The sequence below is a fragment of the Drosophila virilis genome, chromosome X (genome assembly GCF_030788295.1).
Source record: "Drosophila virilis strain 15010-1051.87 chromosome X, Dvir_AGI_RSII-ME, whole genome shotgun sequence".
Classification (NCBI taxonomy): Eukaryota; Metazoa; Arthropoda; class Insecta; order Diptera; family Drosophilidae; genus Drosophila; species Drosophila virilis.
Genome location: NC_091543.1, coordinates 7669544 through 7688635, shown reverse-complemented (window position 1 = coordinate 7688635; position 19092 = coordinate 7669544). Strand labels below are relative to the sequence as shown.

The 19092-nt window shown below is 48.2% G+C and overlaps 4 protein-coding genes across 10 annotated transcripts in view; 1 reads left to right on the top strand and 3 right to left on the bottom strand.

The window, feature by feature from the left end:
• Positions 1–2364: 2364 nt before the first annotated feature.
• LOC6633355 (pre-mRNA-splicing factor 38B) lies at positions 2365–5745 on the bottom strand. 4 transcript variants are annotated; one of them, XM_002056943.4, is made up of 6 exons: positions 5587–5745; positions 5277–5429; positions 5052–5176; positions 4783–4918; positions 3649–3755; positions 2365–3524 (listed from the first exon to the last, which is right to left on the bottom strand). In XM_002056943.4, the coding sequence occupies exons 1-6, from the start codon at positions 5594–5596 to the stop codon at positions 2808–2810; spliced, it is 1248 nt and encodes a 415-aa protein (XP_002056979.1). In that variant the 5' UTR covers positions 5597–5745; the 3' UTR covers positions 2365–2807. The 4 variants fall into 4 exon arrangements, with proteins under 4 accessions (XP_002056979.1, XP_015025629.1, XP_070067307.1 ...); XM_070211221.1 differs by having other exon boundaries at positions 3439–3524; positions 3638–3755; positions 5587–5744; XM_015170143.3 differs by lacking the exons at positions 5052–5176; positions 5277–5429; positions 5587–5745 and having other exon boundaries at positions 4773–4910.
• A 575-nt stretch (positions 5746–6320) lies between these two features.
• Positions 6321–10752, top strand: Raf (Raf oncogene). The gene is made up of 5 exons (XM_002056942.4): positions 6321–6897; positions 7012–8069; positions 8311–8451; positions 8507–8880; positions 9567–10752. Exons 1-5 carry the CDS (start codon positions 6735–6737, stop codon positions 10147–10149), a joined length of 2319 nt encoding a protein of 772 aa, XP_002056978.1. The 5' UTR covers positions 6321–6734; the 3' UTR covers positions 10150–10752.
• mRpL14 (mitochondrial ribosomal protein L14) lies at positions 10737–11393 on the bottom strand. The gene has a single exon (XM_002056941.4). It carries the CDS (start codon positions 11325–11327, stop codon positions 10809–10811), a length of 519 nt encoding a protein of 172 aa, XP_002056977.1. The 5' UTR covers positions 11328–11393; the 3' UTR covers positions 10737–10808.
• A 1182-nt stretch (positions 11394–12575) lies between these two features.
• The window catches only part of LOC6633352 (uncharacterized), a 33450-nt gene continuing 26933 nt past the window's right edge, over positions 12576–19092 (bottom strand). For all 4 annotated transcript variants that reach the window (XM_015170142.3, XM_015170140.3, XM_015170141.3 and 1 more), the window contains exons 2-4: positions 17797–18113; positions 17423–17728; positions 12576–16726 (exon numbers count right to left, since the gene is read on the bottom strand). In XM_015170142.3, coding sequence (XP_015025628.1) covers positions 13269–16726; positions 17423–17728; positions 17797–17854 — 3822 coding nt within the window. In that variant the 5' untranslated portion in view covers positions 17855–18113 and the 3' untranslated portion in view covers positions 12576–13268. The remainder of the gene's footprint in view (positions 16727–17422; positions 17729–17796; positions 18114–19092) is intronic.

Sequence of the window (19092 nt, the reverse complement as noted above, 5' to 3'; positions counted from 1 at the left end):
ATGCATGCGCATGTGTATGCGCAAGTGTGTGTGTGTGTGTTAAACACTCACGATCAGTCATGCAACCGGTGGGCGGCGTCGGCGTCGACGTTGGCAGCGGCGCATGCTTGACTGCAAAATTGCCGCCCCATCAAGCGGCATAAATAACAAAAACAATTAAAATAGAACAACAACAACAAGAACAACAACAGCTACAACAATCATAACAAGTAAGTGCAAATTTTTGACAAGACGCTGACGTTTGCTGCTGACGCTGATATGACGCCGACTGCCAACGTCCCGTTGTCTAGTTGCGAAATGGAAACCACTTTAGGCTACACACCTGCGATAGACGCCAAACTGTGTGTATTAGTAATTATGTGCATATGTATGTGTTTGTGTTTCGCTTGAACGGCGAGTTGCATTACGTCAATGCAATTGGCGAAGTGGCAAGCACCAAGTAAATTGAAGGATTATAAGCGCGCGCTCTCTCCCTCTCTCTTACGCTCCTGTGCTCCTCTCTCTTATACATATATATGTATGCATGTATTTGGGTCGTGCTTGCTGCTGGCCCAGTGACCGAATTTAACTTTTAATTAAAGGCTGTTGCCGCAAAAGATTACCGATTGGAGGAGGGGCACAATTATGTACAAACACATTATATATATGTATCTAATTCACACTTTAGCCTTAGCTTTATGTTTATTGCACATTGCGCACTGTGCGCACACGAAAATGGTCAAAGCAAGTGAGTGACGCGCGCACGCACGCGCACATTGTGCGATCGGCGTTTATCGTTGCCAGGGCTGGCACGTATGCGCCAATAGAAAAGTAAGTGTGTATGCGTTCAGAGCGTCGATATTAACAACTTATAATTAGGCAAACTGTTATCGGTGCGTAGTTATTAACATTATTTGACAGCAGACGCATGTTAGCATAAATTGTTTGCGGTTGCGGTTGGTAAGCTATACAATTGCTGCAGCCCTGGTAGTTTCATTCATTGCATTTTCCCATGCGGCTGACATTGATCAATTGCAAACACTTTAAAGCCTCTCAATGTGTGCGAGTATGCATGTGTGTCTGTCTGTCTGTCTGTGTGTGTGTCTGTGTGTGTTTAGATATTGAATTTAGCAGCTGTTTGAAACACATGCAAATTACATTTTAACTCTTATAGCTTTTTGGCCTGCAGCTTTTTCTTTTGAGTTTTTGCGTTTCGTTTTGATTTTTTGCTTTTTGCCTTTTGCTTTTGTAACGGTTGTCGCGAAGGCAACACGTTTGACGCGCACGATGACAACTGAGCCGGAGAAGAGAACGCGGCGACGTTGGCAGCGCTTGTTTCGCGTTTCACTGTGCGCAAGCAACTGTTTTCTTTTTTTCTTTTTTATTTATTTTTTTCGTTCCGACTTAAACAGAAACTGACTCAAATTCTTACACATCGCTTGCGGAGCTGCCTGCGTTGCGGGACGCGACGGGGCGGATCGGCGCGACGCGACCGAAGCCCGCCGGAGGCTTGCCCGCTGTCTAAGCTCTGCTCTGCTCTGCTCCGCTCAGCTCGACTTAACTCAACGCCGCTAGTTAATAATTTAGGCTGGTTTTTGTTGCTTTTTATGCGCACATACTTATACAAAAAAAAAATAAAAATATAAGACACATGCACATCTATGCTTGCATGTTTGTGTGCGCACATACATACATATGCATGTATGTATATGTATAAGAGATATTTTAAAGCTCACGTACGCAGCAGCAAGAATAAAAGAAAAAACAAATACACACACAGACGCACACAGAACATCTTGTTTATTTTGGGCGCGCATTTTGGCTAGTTAAATATTAACATTAATTCATTGAACGCACACTTCGCACTCGTCTGTCAATTGCCTGTCGCAGAGTTGCCTATTTTTTTTGTTTTTTTTACTTTATATTGTATTTGCCTGTGTACAATACTTTTATTTGCTGTCGGCCCGGCTTGATTAACGCTCGTTTTCTCGCATGCTACTGTTAAATTTAACATTTACTTCAAACATGCTGGCAAACCAAATTTAATTTTAACATACACTTGCTATTTAGCCAGAGTGTTGCCACCTTGCAGTTTGGATAGCGTTAAAGTGCTGCCAGCTTACAGGCGCGGAGCTGCCAGTTTTTAATGACAAGGCGTTGCCAACACTCAGGCGTGACGCGCTTTTAACGGTATTTTAACCTGTTGTTGGCTTTTAGCTAAATCTATTGTCAAATTTAACATTGAGTCAATGTGGCATGCAATATTTTGTTGAGTGCTTCTTCGACAAACATATATAAAAATTCGAAATTACGTTAAGGGTTTGTGTTTTCAGTCAAAAACTTTATTCAGAATTCTGAGCGGACGGCATTTAGAAAACGTTGGGCTTAAACAAATGTTATTTTTTATTTAGCATAAAACACAACTTGAAAAATGTACAATCAGCATTTATATTTAAGAGTTACGAATTACAAAATATAGCCATACGCTGTTTGTCTGTATGCACGTTTGCTCGTGTATGTATTAGTGTGTGTGTGTGAGTGTGACTGTGTGTGTGTGTGTGTGTTTGCATGGATGTGTCTGTTTTAACCTGAGTAAGAGTCCAGCTGATAGCGGGGCTTGCATGAACTTGACTGGACCACAATGAAAAGGGCTTGATGAGGGAAGGGGAGGGGGGGCAGGAGGAGTTACAGAAAATAGAAAATAAAAAAATAAGTATTTCAAAAAATACTAAATCAAGTGCTAGACAGAAACATGTTCAGTTTACTAAAAAAAAAAAAAAAAATAATAATAATAATAAAGAAGAAGGAAAACAAACGCTGCGTCAGGTTCACCGATAGCGTCGTTCCCGCTCCCGTTCGCGCTCTCTTTCCCGCTCCCGCTCTCGCTCCCGTTCGTCGTTGTGCCTGTGCCTGCTGCCGCGCTCCTCGCGCTTCCGTTCGTGCCGATGATGGCCACGGCTGGCGCTGCGTGTCTTGCTGCGGCTGCGGCTGCGACTGCGCGAGTATTGCCTATGCTTGTGCTTCTTCTTGTGTTTGCTGCTGCGACGACGCTCGCCGCGCTCGCCATAGTCCTTTTCCCGCTCGGAGCTGCCGTACGGCAGCATCGACGACATTGGCGTTGGCGGTGGGTAGTCGTCGTAGCCCCTGGCGCGTCCGTACGCCGACCCAGAGGCCTGAGCTGCATAATAGTCGCGATCGTCGTGATCATTGCGATAGTTTGTTGGCGGATAGCCGCCACCGCTGCCGCCGCCGCCGCCGGAACGTGCCACGGCATGGCTGCCGGCACGGCCACTCGCACTGCCGCTGCCCTCGTAATCATCGCAGCCAGTCGAAACGGCTGCGATGGCGCCGGGCGCCGACGTCGCCGGTGCAGCCGAGCCCCGACCCGTGCTCAGCTGATTAACCGTGATGCCCTGCTCCCGGCAATATTGCTCAATTTTCTTCTCGATCTGCTTCTGGATGGGCACAGGTATGCGCGGAAAGAGCGTCGAGAACCAGTCCAGTTTGGTCATAAACTGGTACACCATTTGGCCAATGGTCAGCACCTGGACGAAAAACAAGAAGAGCAAAAAACGGTTAAAGAGCATTTGGGCCGAGCGCGAAGCGTACAATAAGGCATGCTAAGGTCTAGTTGTGCATATTGATTGGTGGCTCATACAGTTGACTCACCTGGCCGCCGCCCGCCTTCACGTCAATCTCCTCCTCGTCCTGCAGATAATCCTCGTACCAGTCATACAAATCTCCCGGCGGTTGCGTATAGCGTAAGTACATAAAACCTGATCGGAGAAAAATCAAATGAATTGGCAATTAAAAATTACAAATTAACGGACACATGTCTTTCACGGCCGGCCAGTATGCAGCTCAGCGCCGGGGCACCGTGCAAAATTAAACCTTAATTAGTTATTTAAACCAAATTCTCAATGTCTTTCCTAAGCTAAACGACAACAGTCCAACAGCTCTAACAGCCCATCCTCGGAGACTGGAGAAGAAAGCGACGAGAGCTTTGCAGAAGTCAACCCTTCGAGCTTCCCAATCGAATGATTCAATAGATATAATATATATAATTTATAAGATTGAACAATTTTTATGTTTAACCCCTCAAGATACTTTAGTTCTTAAATTTGGAAAGTTTCTAAATTGTCCCTACAAATAAAAGGCAAAGTTTTAAATCATTTTATAATATTGCAAAATACTGTAAATGGAGTTTAAAAATAAATATTCAAGTTTCTGGTATTTAAAATTGGTATTTTTATAGACTTAAATACCAAATTATAATTCTTGAGAAATTTGTTTTATTCTGTTTAAATGTGTAAAACATGTGGTTCTATCATTTTATTGCTAGCACGAGGAAATTGCCCGGCGTTGTCCGGGTCGTATTGATAAATGCTAAAAATCGAAAGCAAATCTACATAAACTCGCCCTAGCCCCATACTTCGTGCCCAATTTGGCATTTAGAATCAATTTAGCAACCAGAGCGTTCCTATAATTTAAGAAACTATATCACAGGATTGGGTTCCGCGTGAAACTTGATATCCTAAGGCTTGCTTTGCCGCGATTTTGTTTGCACTACTTAAGGCAGATTCGAAGTCTTTAAATTACATTTAAATGATGTGAGTTACGTTAATTAAAGAGTCTATGCTATTCAATTGAAATGTTTTTTTTTTGGTCTACATTTTGCTGGTGCCTAACTTGAGCTGCGTACTAGCCTAGAGAGTGTGAGAGAGTTGAGTTTAAAACGCGGGAGGAGCAGGAGCAAGCAACGAGTGAGACACGGCTGAACTCATGCGACTTACCAACACCTACCTAGTGCCCGAATGTAGGCGGAGTCTGTGTGGTTGAGTAGTCCATTCAGTTGCTTGCGGGTCAGGCGCAGCGTGTACAGCTTGTAGAGCAGACAGTAGGCAGTGGATACGATGCCGCCGGCGCCAACGCCACGCACCTGATATCAAATGAGATGAGAGAAGAGCAGCTTATTAGCATGACGGGCACTTAATAGCATAGTGGAGTGGGGAGGGGAAGGGCTTGGATTAGGTATTATCGCCAACGATTAGCGCTACATTTCATAAACTCACACCGCCGCACATGCCCGTCTGGCCGGAGGTTTTCCGTGAGCCGCGCTCCCAGGGCTCCATGTGCTTGACCTGGTAGTAGATCTCGTCGACCACTTCATGGTAGGTTTTCAGCTTGAATAGGTGAACTGTTTTGGGCAAAAACAACGATGCATGAACGACTCATTTTGTGCTTTTCTTTTTTTTTATTTTTTTTTGGCGGGCAAATTAGTAAGCCGCGCGTCTTACCTTTGAAATAGCTGGAACTCTGTATGTTGGCCAAGATGAGGGGATTGAGGTTCATCGACGTCTCGTTGCCCCACAATGGCAGCGTGTTATGCTGTTTACCAACGCCCGCCTTTTTGCCGCCACCGCCACCGGCCGAAGATGCCGTCGAATATTCTGTGAGCGCAACGCCAAAGCCGCGCCGCGATTGGGAAAGAGCAAGACGGAACACACAGAATTGTTTTTTTTTATTGTTTTTTTTTTTTTTTTTTTTTTTTTTAAACACAATTGTTGGGCACACTGTTATGCCCAGGAGGGGCGCACACTACCTTACCTTCGTCCATGGCTCCGCTTCAGATATTGCTTTTTATACTGTGCATTAATTTTGCAATTCTCAGTGATTTCGAGCCGAGTAATCGCAATTTGCAAACGTTTGCTTGGAGTGAAAATGCCAATGTGTGGTCGGAGAGCTTAGGGATGTGAGTAGCGCTGCAATGCGAGACGATAGGTTAAAGCGCGTCAAATATCGATATGCACGAAATGTAGTTTGAGTACTCAAAGCAGTTAATTTTGATATAATAACATACTAAGTGACGATAGCTTTAATTAATCTTTTGCAGCTTGTTAGAAATTATAAAAGAGTTAAAACATTCAATAGCTATCGGTATCGATATGTGCTGTTAACAGATGTTAATTAGCTCGCACAGTGATTCCTGTACAAGCGTTCATTTAGTTCACTTGAAATGAATCGTTTTCGTCTTATACGGTTCTTATATTATAAGCAAATATAAGTTATGCCCTTGATAAGCTCATTCAGCGCCGCCAGGCATGTGTAGGACTTATAAACGTAATAAACAGGCTTTCAGTACAAACTAAGCTGACATGGTTTTTGAAAGTGACTTGAGCTGTTGCAAATATTTCCGTTCTATAGCTGTGCACATTGAAAAATTGCGCGCTTTACTAGCGGCAGTGCAATTACCAGATATCGATAAATGCGCGTGAGCTGAGTAAGTGGTCGCAATCGAGCTAGTTCCGCGCTGAACTAATCGACTCCAAAAAAAAAATATACGCAACGCAACGCAGCAGCAGCAACAGCAACAGCAGAAGCAGAAGCAGAAGCAGTGACAGAAGAATCTATAGCATTAGCGGGCTGCGTTTTAATCAATTAAAAGTCGGTCGTGTAAAACAATGCAGCCGCTGGCTGGCAGCAGCAGCCGTTGCCTCTCAGCTGGTACTGGTTGTCCGCGCACAACCAGATGTGGAAGCGTATACGGACGTGGGTGGTATCCAGAGTCAATCGAGCAAATTCTGAACGCAAGCGCACACAAGCCAAGCAAAAACGAAGAAGCAAAGCAAAAATAGCAACAGCAACAGCAACAGCAAAAACAAAGTTCAGGGTCATGGTCAGGCAGCTGCTTTAGGGAGTTATTAGTGTCAAAGAGTTGGTAAACAGTTGAACGTGCACATAACTGGGACCTCAGCATGTCGAGCGACTCATCCCCGGATAGCGAAGGCGAACTGTACGATCCGCTGGCCGACGAGCTGCACAATGTGCAGCTGGTGAAACATGTGACCAGAGAGAACATCGATGCGCTCAATGCAAAGTTCGCCAATCTCCAAGAGCCGCCAGCCATGTACTTAACAGGTGGGCCGCACACATGCATCCGCACACATACATGTACACACACATGCATGCCTAGTTAAACCCAATACCCACACACTTCAGGCAATTACTGAATCCAACCTTAATTCCCCACAGAATACCAGGAGCTGACCTCCAAGCTGCACGAGCTGGAGGCCAAGGAGCACGAGCTGATGGAGCAACTGAACGCACTGCAGCAGGAGGACGAATGCCGCAGCCAGAGCGAGGCGCAGCAGCAGTCGCTGCAGTCAGCGTCACAGCTAATTGGGGATCGCGCCGATCAGCCGCACTATCAAAACCAGACGCAAATCTTGCAGCAACAGCGTCAATTGGCGCGCATTGCGCCCGAGCTGAGCGACAGCCTGGTCTCCAGCTCGGGCATTGGCTCTACGGTTAGCGGCAGCGGCTCCGGGCCCGGCTCGGGCACGGCCAGCCAATGCGGCACACTCACACGACAGCCCAAGGTGCTGCTGCGCGCCCATTTGCCCAACCAGCAGCGCACCTCCGTCGAGGTGGTGGCCGGCACTCGACTCTGCGATGCCCTGATGAAGGCCTTGACCCTGCGCCAGCTGGAGCCGTTCATGTGCGAGGTGAGCACAACGCAGCACAGCGGACGACATATCATACCGTGGAACACGGACATTGGCACGCTGCACGTCGAGGAGATCTATGTGCGGCTGCTGGACAAGTTCCCGTTGGGGCCGTACATCAAGCATCAGTTCATACGCAAGACCTTCTTCTCGCTGGTCTTCTGTGAGGGCTGTCGCCGCCTTCTGTTCTCGGGCTTCTATTGCAGCCAGTGCAACTTTCGTTTCCATCAGCGCTGCGCCGGCCGCGTGCCCATGCTGTGCCAGCCCTTCTCCGTGGACAGCTACTATGAGCGTCTGCTCTCCTCGTATCCAGAGAACTCGGTCGGCTTGCCCGTCGGACGCAGCAGTGCCGTGCGCTTCAACGTGAGCAGCCGCAGATGCAGCAGCAGCGGCAGCAGCAGCACCACGACAACCAACACCACCACCAGCAGCACGAAGCCCACTCTCAGTCGACAGGGTCGTCCGCCGCGCATCAGCCAGGACGATCGTTCCAATTCCGCGCCCAATGTTTGCATCAATAGCATCCGGCCGCTGACCACCGAGACGCAGCGCAGCCTCATCATGCAGGCCAGGCCCCCGTTGCCGGTAAGTGTGAAGTCAAGCGGAATACATCGCCAGCTCCAGGCCAGTTGTGGCAATAGTCGAGTCGATGTAGCCTCCGTCTGGCTGTCAGTCTAGAAGCCAAGTTGTGTCTTGTTTATGCCAATCGGAGCACGAAGTTTGTATTCAAGTCAAGATATCTTGACCATATCCGATGACTGAGAGGCGCCAGGCACAATCTTCTCCCATCATTTCTTCACATTACTCACAATATGTTTCTTCTCAGCATCCCTGCACGGATCACTCGAACTCGACGCAGTCATCGCCCACCAGCACGCTGAAGCACAATCGACCGCGCGCCCGTTCCGCGGACGAGAGCAACAAGAATCTGCTCTCGAGGGATGCCAAAAACTCTGAAGAGAATTGGGTAAGTTGTTGCCAATCTGTGTTGATTGCTCGCATTTCTAAAATCAACTTTGCAGAATATACAAGCGGAGGAGATCTTGATTGGGCCACGGATCGGTTCGGGCTCTTTCGGAACTGTTTATCGCGCCCATTGGCATGGACCCGTTGCCGTGAAGACGCTCAAGGTGAAGACACCCAGCCCGGCACAGCTGCAGGCGTTCAAGAACGAGGTGGCCATGCTGAAGAAGACGCGCCACTGCAACATCCTGCTGTTCATGGGCTGCGTATCGAAGCCATCGCTGGCGATTGTCACCCAGTGGTGCGAGGGCAGCAGCCTCTACAAGCACGTCCATGTCAGCGAGACGAAGTTCAAGCTGAACACGCTCATCGACATTGGCCGCCAGGTGGCGCAGGGCATGGACTATCTGCATGCCAAGAACATAATACACAGGTGAGCCCGAGGCATCTCCATCTACAGCTGGCCTTTTCTGCAAGCTGTGTAGATCTCTCACACATAAGTCCCAGCCAAGTTGCCTAAAAAAACAAATCTAAATTTGTATTATATTTTCGCTTTTCACGCATTTTCCGACCGTGTCGGTGGATTCAGCCTAGCACATATTCAATGATTACTTATAAAGAGCACAGTCATTAATTAATATGGAAAATTATCAAAGATAAATCGAACCATCGAACCCCTTTTCCAATTTCCACCAGGATACGTGGGAATGTTAAACAGTTTCCCTTTATATTCCATTTTCCATTAGGGTAAGTGGAAAGTGTGTGAAACAATTTTCCTACATTTTGTACCACTGTACGTGGAAAGTGAATCAGTTTCCCTCCAATTTTTCAATTTCCACCAGGGTAAGTGGAAAGTGTTAAGCAATTTCCACCCATTTTCCACCATGGAACGGCATGGACAATATATATTCCAAAATCCCGTCTTGCAGTCGCTTAAGCTTAAAGCCTTAAACAGTTAGAGTTAGATTAGCTAGGAACCTACATGTTCCACCAGGTGAAAGTGTGCCACCAGCAGTTTCCGCCCATTTTCCACGAGGGTTATCGAATGTGTGAGAAAAAATATGCATTCAATTTAGATGAAGAGTTTTATTTAGTTGCATTTTTATTATCGTCCAACAGGGATCTCAAGACGAACAACATTTTCCTGCACGAGGATCTGTCGGTGAAGATTGGTGATTTCGGTTTGGCCACGGCGAAGACGCGCTGGTCCGGCGAAAAGCAGGCCAATCAGCCGACAGGCAGCATACTGTGGATGGCGCCGGAGGTGATACGCATGCAGGAACAGAATCCCTATTCATTTCAATCGGACGTCTATGCGTTCGGCATTGTCATGTACGAACTGCTCGCCGAGTGCCTGCCGTATCGGAACATTAGCAACAAGGATCAGATACTGTTTATGGTCGGACGCGGTCTGCTGCGACCCGACATGACCCAGGTGCGTTCCGATGCGCCGCAGGCATTGAAGCGCCTGGCCGAGGACTGCATCAAATACAATCCCAAGGAGCGTCCGCTCTTCCGGCCGCTGCTCAACATGCTCGAGAACATGCTGCGCACATTGCCCAAAATCCATCGCAGCGCCAGCGAGCCAAATCTAACGCAATCCCAGCTACAGAACGATGATTTCCTCTACATGTGCCCCAGCCCCAAAACGCCGGTCAACTACAACAATTTCCAATTCTACAACAGCGCTGGCAACATCTAAGGGCCACATCCACTCCACGAGAACGACAAGAAGGCGGCTGTACCTGTACTTACTACCCAAGCGATTGGGCAGGCATGCAACAAATGCTTGCATATTGTTTTTATATATATATAAAAATATATATATATATATATATATATATATATATATATATATATGTATATGGTCAAGCTTAAATGCGAGCAGGCCAGCGAGAGAGAGAGAGAGACAGAGTTGCACGAAATGCGCGAGACTCTGGCTGTTGCGCTCTCGCTCTCGCTCCCGCACACACCTGGACCTGTTCGGCTGTGTTTCCTGTATCTTTGACCTCAGCCTGAAGCAACTCTAATGTGCATTTCTGTTAAAACGTATAAACACAAAGTAGACGCTGCAATGAGAAGCAACTATTAACTATATTATTGTAAACTAACTAAAACTGAAACGCGCATACATATGTACATACATATAAATATATATATACACACACACACACACACGAACGACACTCACACACACACACACATACGTTAGGCATCTACTAAAGCTAGCTGATCGAAGGAAAGAAAAGAGAGAGAAAGAAATTACATTATAAACAATATACTACTATATTAACTATAACGAAAATCATGTATTTATTATTAAGCACGACACACATGAGAAACCGCATGAATTGGTCAGTACTAAACGTAGCGACTGGCTATGGCCAGCACCTTGGTGTAGTCGGCGCCTTTGGCCAGCGTCTTCTCCTTGAGGATGGTTCGCAGCACCGTCGGTATGGGCACGTGTATGCGTGTGCCCAGCGGACTGCCATTGTCGTCGATCAGCACCAGATTGTTGCTGTCGAACTGCGGCTGCTTGAGCCGTTGCTTCTGCTTGAGGCCCACCAGGATGCCCTTCTTCATCTGGCCCTTGATGGCCACCAGCACCTTGTCGCCTATCAGCCCGACGCCGCGCTTGTTATAGACGTGTATGCAGCGGGGCGGCCGTCCCTCGGCCATGGCACGTTTGCCCAGATCGCTGTTGTCCACCACGCGCAGCCGGGAAAGTTTCCGTATCTCGCAGCATGCCGGCGTCGTGTGCAGCTGACATTGGTTGGCGGCGCCGGCGACGATCGCTGTCAGCGGGCTGGTTGCGTTGCTTTTGGCCAGCAGCGCCACATTGCCGGCTCTGGTCACGTTTCTCAGCAGGATTTGGGCCATTTGCCTGAATGCTTTTGACAGCAAGGGATCCAGCTGAATTTTAACACAACAAATTGGAATTATACAATGCCTATCGATACATCGATGCGGGTGCAAGGCAACCGTGCAATAATCGCCTGAGTTCTGCGCACCTATCGATAAATTTCCTTTTATACGATAGTCAATTGTGACGTCACCGATTATTTTTGTGCGCGCGCTTTTTGAATTTCCCTGCAAATTTCGTTGATCTTTTATATCTAGCAATATAAACGACGCAGTCAGCTAATTTATGGCTCTAATTGATCACATTCGAAGGACAATTACAGTGCAAGCATATTTCAAATATGCACAATTTAACAAATTCACATATTTTGCACAACTCTTGCAGGAAGTCGCTTACAAAACACTTACAATCGATGTTTAAATAATTATCTTGGGTATTTGTTGCCTAGTTTTATTTAAAAACAATAAACTAATTTTGTCATATTTGACAATTTCAAATTTTTCTTTGGCGCCAATGGATTGTGCTTCTTCTTTCTGAGTTTGTGACGTAGATGCGCAGAACGGAGCGATAGTTGAACTAAAAATCTAGTTCCGATATTCATCGATTGCCTATTAATATCGATATTCATCGCACTCACTTGCCAGTGCTGCCAAGTCTTGCGTAGTGCTGCCAATGCCACTGTTTAAATTCAAATTTAAAAAGCAACCGTTTTTTGTGTTTGTTTTGTAATTTTCTAGCGATTTGTTTGGCAAACAAAAGCCTTGCGCGGTGTCTTCGCATAGGTTTTAATTTTAAGATCAAAAGCAATTCTGATTTATGGGTATTTATCGCATATTTTCGAAATTAATTTTCAAATAAAATATAGGCAACAAGTGTTGCCCATGAACGCGCAGTGCTGCCAATGCCATTGCGTAAATTTGAATTTGAATTTAAGGCGCACACTTTTCTTTTGTAATTTTCATGCAATTTATTTATTAATGTATCAATAAAATATGCTCAAATGCGCGCCAAGCAATGAATTGCAGCGCAACGCACAATACATATGTATACATGTGTTTCTCTGTGTGTGTGTGTGTTTGGTTTTAGGTATTTCTAATAATTTATAAGCATTAAAAGAATGCTTCAATTCGTTTGCTAATCGCTCGCTTTGCTTTTGTGCTATTAGTTGTTGTTTATATATTTGTTTACGTTTAAGTTTAGATTGTTATAGTTGTTGTTTTTGTTTTTTGTTTTTTGCTTTGACACGACTAAGTAGACCAGTCCCATTGGTTAGAAAATTGGTTACTATAATTCACTATGACATACAAGATATTATATAGGCATATAACGTATATATAAATTTGCTTGCTTTTTTTTTTGTTTTCTTTCGCTTTGTGTGTTGCTGTTGTTGTTGTTGTTGTTGTTGGTTTTCGTTTTTTGGGTTCTTGTGACCTTAGAACTAAAACAAAGTGTGTTTAAAAAAAAAAAAGAGCCATTAAATTACATAGTTCATAACAAATATTAAGAATAGTTAAAAAAAAAAATTAATATTGTATATATATATATATATTTATATATGCATGTGTATTGGTATACAACAAAATTGTTACTAAAAAAAATGTAAAAAAAATATTTATATATATATATATATATGTATATATATATATATATATATATATATATATACTTCATGTACAACAACATTTTGCATACGCACTTGTTAATTATTTACATTTACACAAAATAATAATATGTATAATTAAAATAATAATTAAAATAAAAGCAAAACAAAATGTGACACGAATTAAGAAAGTAAATAAAAATACAAATCAAAAATTAGATTTTCAATGAAAAATTTGCGCATTCGCTTTGTGCATTTCGTTTCGGTTCTCTTCCCATTCCTTCTGATCCTTATACTGATTTCGCTTACGCTCCCGCTTCTGCTTCTGCTTCTGCTTCTGCTTCTGCTTCTCCTTCGCTCAGGCGCGATTCAGCTCGCCGCGCTTAAAGTTGCGTATCGCCTCCAGCAGCTGGTCGCGCGGATCCGGCGTCGTCGGCGTCAGGGCGTTCCCGCTGCGCACGGGCCTCGCCTTGGCCAACATTGGTGGCGCCGGTGGCGCTGGCGGCGTGGGCGTGGGCGACGCAGAGCTCCTGGCGGTGGCCATCTGGCTGGTGGGTCGCAGCTTCACTTGCAGCAGCGCCGGCGTTGGTGTCGCCTCCGTTTCCAGCTTCAGTTCCAGTTTGCTGCTGCGCATGATCGTTGGCGTTGGCGTTGGCGTCGGCGTCGGCTTTGCGGCTGTGGCGGGCGGCGCTGTTGCTGCTGCTGCTGCTGCTGTTGTGGGCGTGGGCGTTGCCATGCCATTGACTGAGACGCGCACACGCAACGCCTGCTCCTTTTCCTGCTGCTCCTTGGCCAGCATGCGCTCCTTGAAGCCCGTGCGCCGCAGCGTATTCTGTCCAAAAGGCGCTGCCGCTGGCTCCGCCTGCAGCGACGCTCTCTCTCTCTCCTTCTCCCTTTCCCTCTCCCTCTCCCTCTCCAGCGTGGCGTTGGGTCGCGGCAGTGAATTGGTCGAAACGCCGCCAGCTACAGGAACGCCAGCGGGCAGCGTGTAACGATTGCTTCTCGCCGGGCGAGGCAGCGTCGAGGGCTTCACAAACTCGCGGACTAGCTCCTGCCTCGGCTCCTGCTTCTCCACATGCTTCTCCACATGCTTCTCTTCATGTTTCTCCACATGTTTCTCCTCCTGCTTCTGCTCCTGCTTCTGCTTCTGTTCCTGCTTCTCCTCCTGCTTCTGCTCCTGCTGCGTCTCCATCTTCTGCTCCCGCTCCTGGCTGGCATCGCGCAGCGGCTTGACTGTGATGGGCACATGGTATTCCTTGCGCGGAATACCCATGCGCAGTATGGGCGAGGCCACCTCAATGGTCAGCTTGGCCGGCGCTGCACTTGCCCTGGCGCCGCCATAGATATAGTCACCCTCGTTCTTGATGGCCACCTGCGATTTGGGCCGCTCGCTCCAAGTGGCAAAGTTAATGCTGGGCGGTCCGGAGTAGCGATAGGTCGGCGGCAGCGGCTTGGGCTCGGGGCTGATGACATTTCTGGCTGCCTCCCGAACTGGGCTGCTGCGGGCCGAGGCGTCGGTCGAGTCTGCGCCGGAGGCAGGCGCGGACACAGCTGTGACCAGGGGCTGGGCAGCGGGCACAGCTGTAGACACGATTGTAGACGCGACTGTTGACACAACTGTGGGCACGACTGTGGACGCGACTGTTGACACAACTGTGGACACGACTGTGGGCACGACTGTGGACACGACTGTGGGCACGACTGCGGTCGCTTGTGGGCTACTCTTTGGTTTCTCTGACTGTTCCATTTGCTGTTGCTGCTGTGGCTTCTGCTCCGGCACCGGCTCCGGCTGCGGCTCCGGCTGCGGCTCCAGCTGCGGCTCCGGCTGGTTATCCGCCAGGCTGTTCTTGCGCGAATTGCTCAGTATGTTCTTGATCAGCTCGAGGCTCTGCAGCGACGGCGACTCGGCGATGCTCAGTTCGCTGGAGGAGCGACGCTGTTGCTGCTGCAGGCTTCCATTCAGCTCGATTCGGTTCAGGGAGAGCTGCGAGGAGCTGCGCAGGCGAAGGCCCAGGCCCAGGCCGCTGTGCCTGGGCGAGGCAGAGGACGCCTGGAAGGAGTCGGCGCGTGTGATGGTGGGCGAGCTGTTGCTGCTGCTGTTGCTGGAGCTGCTGCTGGCCGTGCTCATACCATTCCCATTCCCATTCCCATTCACATTTCCATTCGCAGTTCCGTTTCCAATTGCGGCTATGCTAAAGTTTGCCAGGCGATTCGGCTTGGCCGCCTCGATTTGTGGCTGGTCGGGCGGTTGGCGGATGAGCGTGTCGAGACGCTGCTGCTGTATGATGGTCGACAGCTCGTCGACAATCTCGTCCAGCGGCGTGCTGGCCGTGCTTCTGGGCCGCGTCGGCGCCGGTGTGCCATCCGAGAAGTCCGGCGGCGGCGATATGGGCACCGCATAGTTCCAAGACGACAGCGACGTTAGCTCGCTGGCGCTGCTGGGCGTGACCGAGGCACCATTCGCCCGAGGCGATTGCTGCTCCTCGGCGGTCAATTCGTCCTCGGTCTCCGGCTGCTGGGCCGTCAGCACGCTCAGCTCGGCGAGCGTTGTGGGCGCTGCGGGCTGCTGCTTGATCTTGAGCGAGCTCTCGCAGGAGGTCTTGAAATTGTACACCTTGATGGCCTCCTCGTCCTCCGAGCTGGACTCGATCTGGCATTTACGCGTTGCCAGCTGCTGTGACTCCGGCTCTGGCTCCTGCTCGGGTTCCGGCTCGGGCGAGGGCGTGCTCGAGGGCAGCGGCTCGCCTATGCCCGAGTCTGCTTGCTTGGAGGCGGCATCGTTGTTGTCCTCCTCCTCCTCCTCCTCCTCCGTGGCACTGCCAAGCGAGCGCGGCTCCGGCGTGGGCGTGGGCGTGCGATTGAGCAGCACCTTGGACACATTCTGATTGCCATTGCCGGGCAGCTGTGGCGCCGCGCTGGTCGGCAAGGCCGGCGTCTCCTCGGCCAGCTGTGGGCTCGCAGGAGTCGGAGGCGTGCTCACGGCCATGGGTATGGGCGTGGTTATTCTGGGCGCCGGCTGCGGCTGGGCCGGCGGCGGAGCCAACACTTCCGTCATGGAGGCCGTTGTCGAGGCCAGCGATATGCTATCCGCAGCTGCAGCTGCTGCTCCGGCGGCCGTCAGATCGGGCGGCGGTGCCGGCGCCGCCTTCTTCTTTAGCTGCAGCAGACGCTTGCGCGGCGTCGGCTCCGGCAGAGCCGGCATTGGATTCGGCTTGAGCTCAACTGTGGCATAGTGTCCGCAATCGGCGGCATCCGGCGTCTTGGCGCTGTTTCCATTGCAGTCAAGCTCCAGCGAAGGCTCCCTTTCTGTTTCCGCTTCCAGCTCCGGCGTGCTGGCCAAATTGGGCGTGGACATGCACAGCTGCGGACGCTTCACAATCACCGCATACGCGGGCTCCGTTGGCGTTGCACTGAACTGGGCGACGGACTGCTCCGGAATGACCAGCTGGCTGGGCGGGCGGGGCGCCACGCGCTTCTTGCGCGGCGGCGGAGCCAGCGCCTTGGGCGGCACCACAACGGGCGTGCGTGTATAGTTCATGCCCGTCGAGTCCATCGAGTTGAGCGAGTTGCTCGAGCTGTACGGACTGGGCGTCTTGGCCGGCAGCTTCGAGTGTGTCGAATGCGTGTGCGAGTGCCGGCTGCTGCTGAACTCCGAGCTGCTGCTCAGCGAATCCCGCGCGGCGGCCGTGCGCTGGAACTTGAGCATCGAGTCTGCGTTGAAGCTGTCGTACGACTCCGACTTGTGGCACAAACGGATCTCCGACAGGCCCACCGCGCCGATCGTCGACTCGCAGCTGTACACCTGACTAGCATCCACTGTGGGCGAGAGAAGCACAAATTAATTTAAGCAACTAGATTAAAGCTAAGCTGGTTCGCCACAGCAATGCCTGCTGAGTGCACTCAAACTGAACCGCTTCAATTAAAGGCAATTTGAATGACTTTCTGTTTAAGCCCAAGCCTGGCACATAGCCTAATCAGTGCCTTTTCTATTGAAATTGTTAAGTCGTATAAATCGAAAGAATAGTGCAGAAAGTCTGAGAGCATCAACTAACCTTATCAGACTAGTTTCTATATATTATTTAATTGAACGCAATTTCTCATTGTACTCACGAGTTTATCGAGTTTCGATAAATTATCGAAAAGCTTGACTGTATCCGTTAGAAGCAGTTTTGATATTCTGGATTCATATAGGATCCTTGCTTGTTAGAGATCCTCACTTTTCAATTGTATTAACGGATGGTTAGCCTTAACTGTCTATCGAGTTTCGATACTTCGATAAAGAATCGAAAAGCTAGTGTTGGAAATTCTCGATATATATCGGACAACTTTTTCTTGTAGATCCCTATTGTTTAACTGAAAAGCAAGCTCCATCTGAATCGGAAAACTTATCGCTTTGATTTATTGAAGTGCTGCTCAAGTTTCGATAGTACGATATATAATCGAAAATAGACTACATAACCCTATTGGATTCTTCATGCTCGTATATCTTTATAGTCTTCGGTCTGGGCTTACCTGGATTGCGAAACTCGTATTTATCGGCATCCAATTGTTTATTGTCACAGACCAGGGACAGCAGCTTGCTGAGTGGCACACGGGCGCCCAGTCGGGTCACATAGAGCTGATCCTTGGGCAGGAGCACGGTTATGCGAAAGGTCTGCTCGAAGGGTGCATTGCTGGTCGCCGCCGGCAGCGGCGTGATCCGATTATAATCCAGCTGACTAGCCTCATTGATGTGCATGCCCTGGTCCGTCGACAGATGGTGCAGCTGTGTTGTGGACTTCGATAGTTTCCCGTTGGCGCTCGCAACGCCGGATTTGTCTGCAAGCAGCGAGAGAGACAATTGTTATGGTGGGGAAGGGGAAGGTCCGGGGAGTTTGGGGACTTACCCTTTTTGCGGCCAAACCAGCGATTGAGTGTGCTGAAGCCGCCCTTCATGCTGCTCATCTTTGGGGCGTGGCTGGCTTGCACACACTTTCTCTCTCTCTCTCTCTCTCTCGCTCTCGCTCTCTCTGTCTCACTTTCGTTCGGGCTGTTTGCTGCGTGTTTTCACTAGATTTGAACTAGTTCTATTTCCGTTTCCGTTTCTGGATCGTTTCTTCTTGTTGTTCTTGTTCTTATTGTTCGCCTCTCTCTTTCTCTAGAATGTTTCGTAATATTTCTGAAGCATACTAAAAAATGGCGTGCGATTTGTGCGCTGCGAAATCTGCAAGTGAAAATCATTCGAATGCTGATTACGATTACGTTGAAGAATACGAAAAATAAAAAAAATATATAAAAAGAAAAAGAAAAGAAACGCAAAAGACGCGCCAACGCGCTTATCAGAAGCCTGATAACGCTTCCAAGCACCTGAGGGAGGGGGCTCCCCCCCCCCCCCCCCTCTACCCTCTTCCCTTGGCCAAGAATCAAGCATATAGACGAGTTAAGCGGGGGCGGCCAATTGCCGGGGGCGTGGTAAAGCAACCGCCACACGCATTCCTTGTGTAATGAATGGCTTTCTTATCGTCGACAACGTCGGCCCACAAATGAATACACGCACACACACACACGCACACACACTCATTCACACCCATATGGATGTTATATAGAGACCCATACGTTGACTCTATGTAAGGTCTGATTGCTTACGGATGTGCTTATGTCAGCCAGATAAGCGTCCAAAAGACGCACATCACCTGGAATGCTGCCAACTTAACCTGAAACGGTTAAGAACTCAATTCTCAAAGCGTTTCTTATATCCATGCATTTGAACAAATTGATGTCAACTTAGGCAAGAAATAAAAAAAGAGAGTACTAATGATTTTGGTTGGGAAATTCTTACAAATATTATACGACACAGTAGTTGGACTAGAGTTGAGTGTTTTAAAAGTAAAAAATTATATAATGTAGCCCGCAATTTCTATATGAAAATATGTAAGACTTGCAATATTTTCATTAGAGCGGGCATTTATAGAAAATACGAAATTAAATTCTATCATTAAAATGTTGAAAATATTGATACAAAAATCTGATTGGAGAGCTGTATAAGACGAGAAAGAAAGTCAAAGCGTAAATCGAACCAGCGACTTTTCTTTTTTGCAGTTTACAACTATGACTTAAGCTCATATTTTCGCTGTTCAGTTGAGCTTCACGCGAATTGTACGAATATTCTTTAAACTTCTTTAGCCAAGCACAAAGGGTTTTAA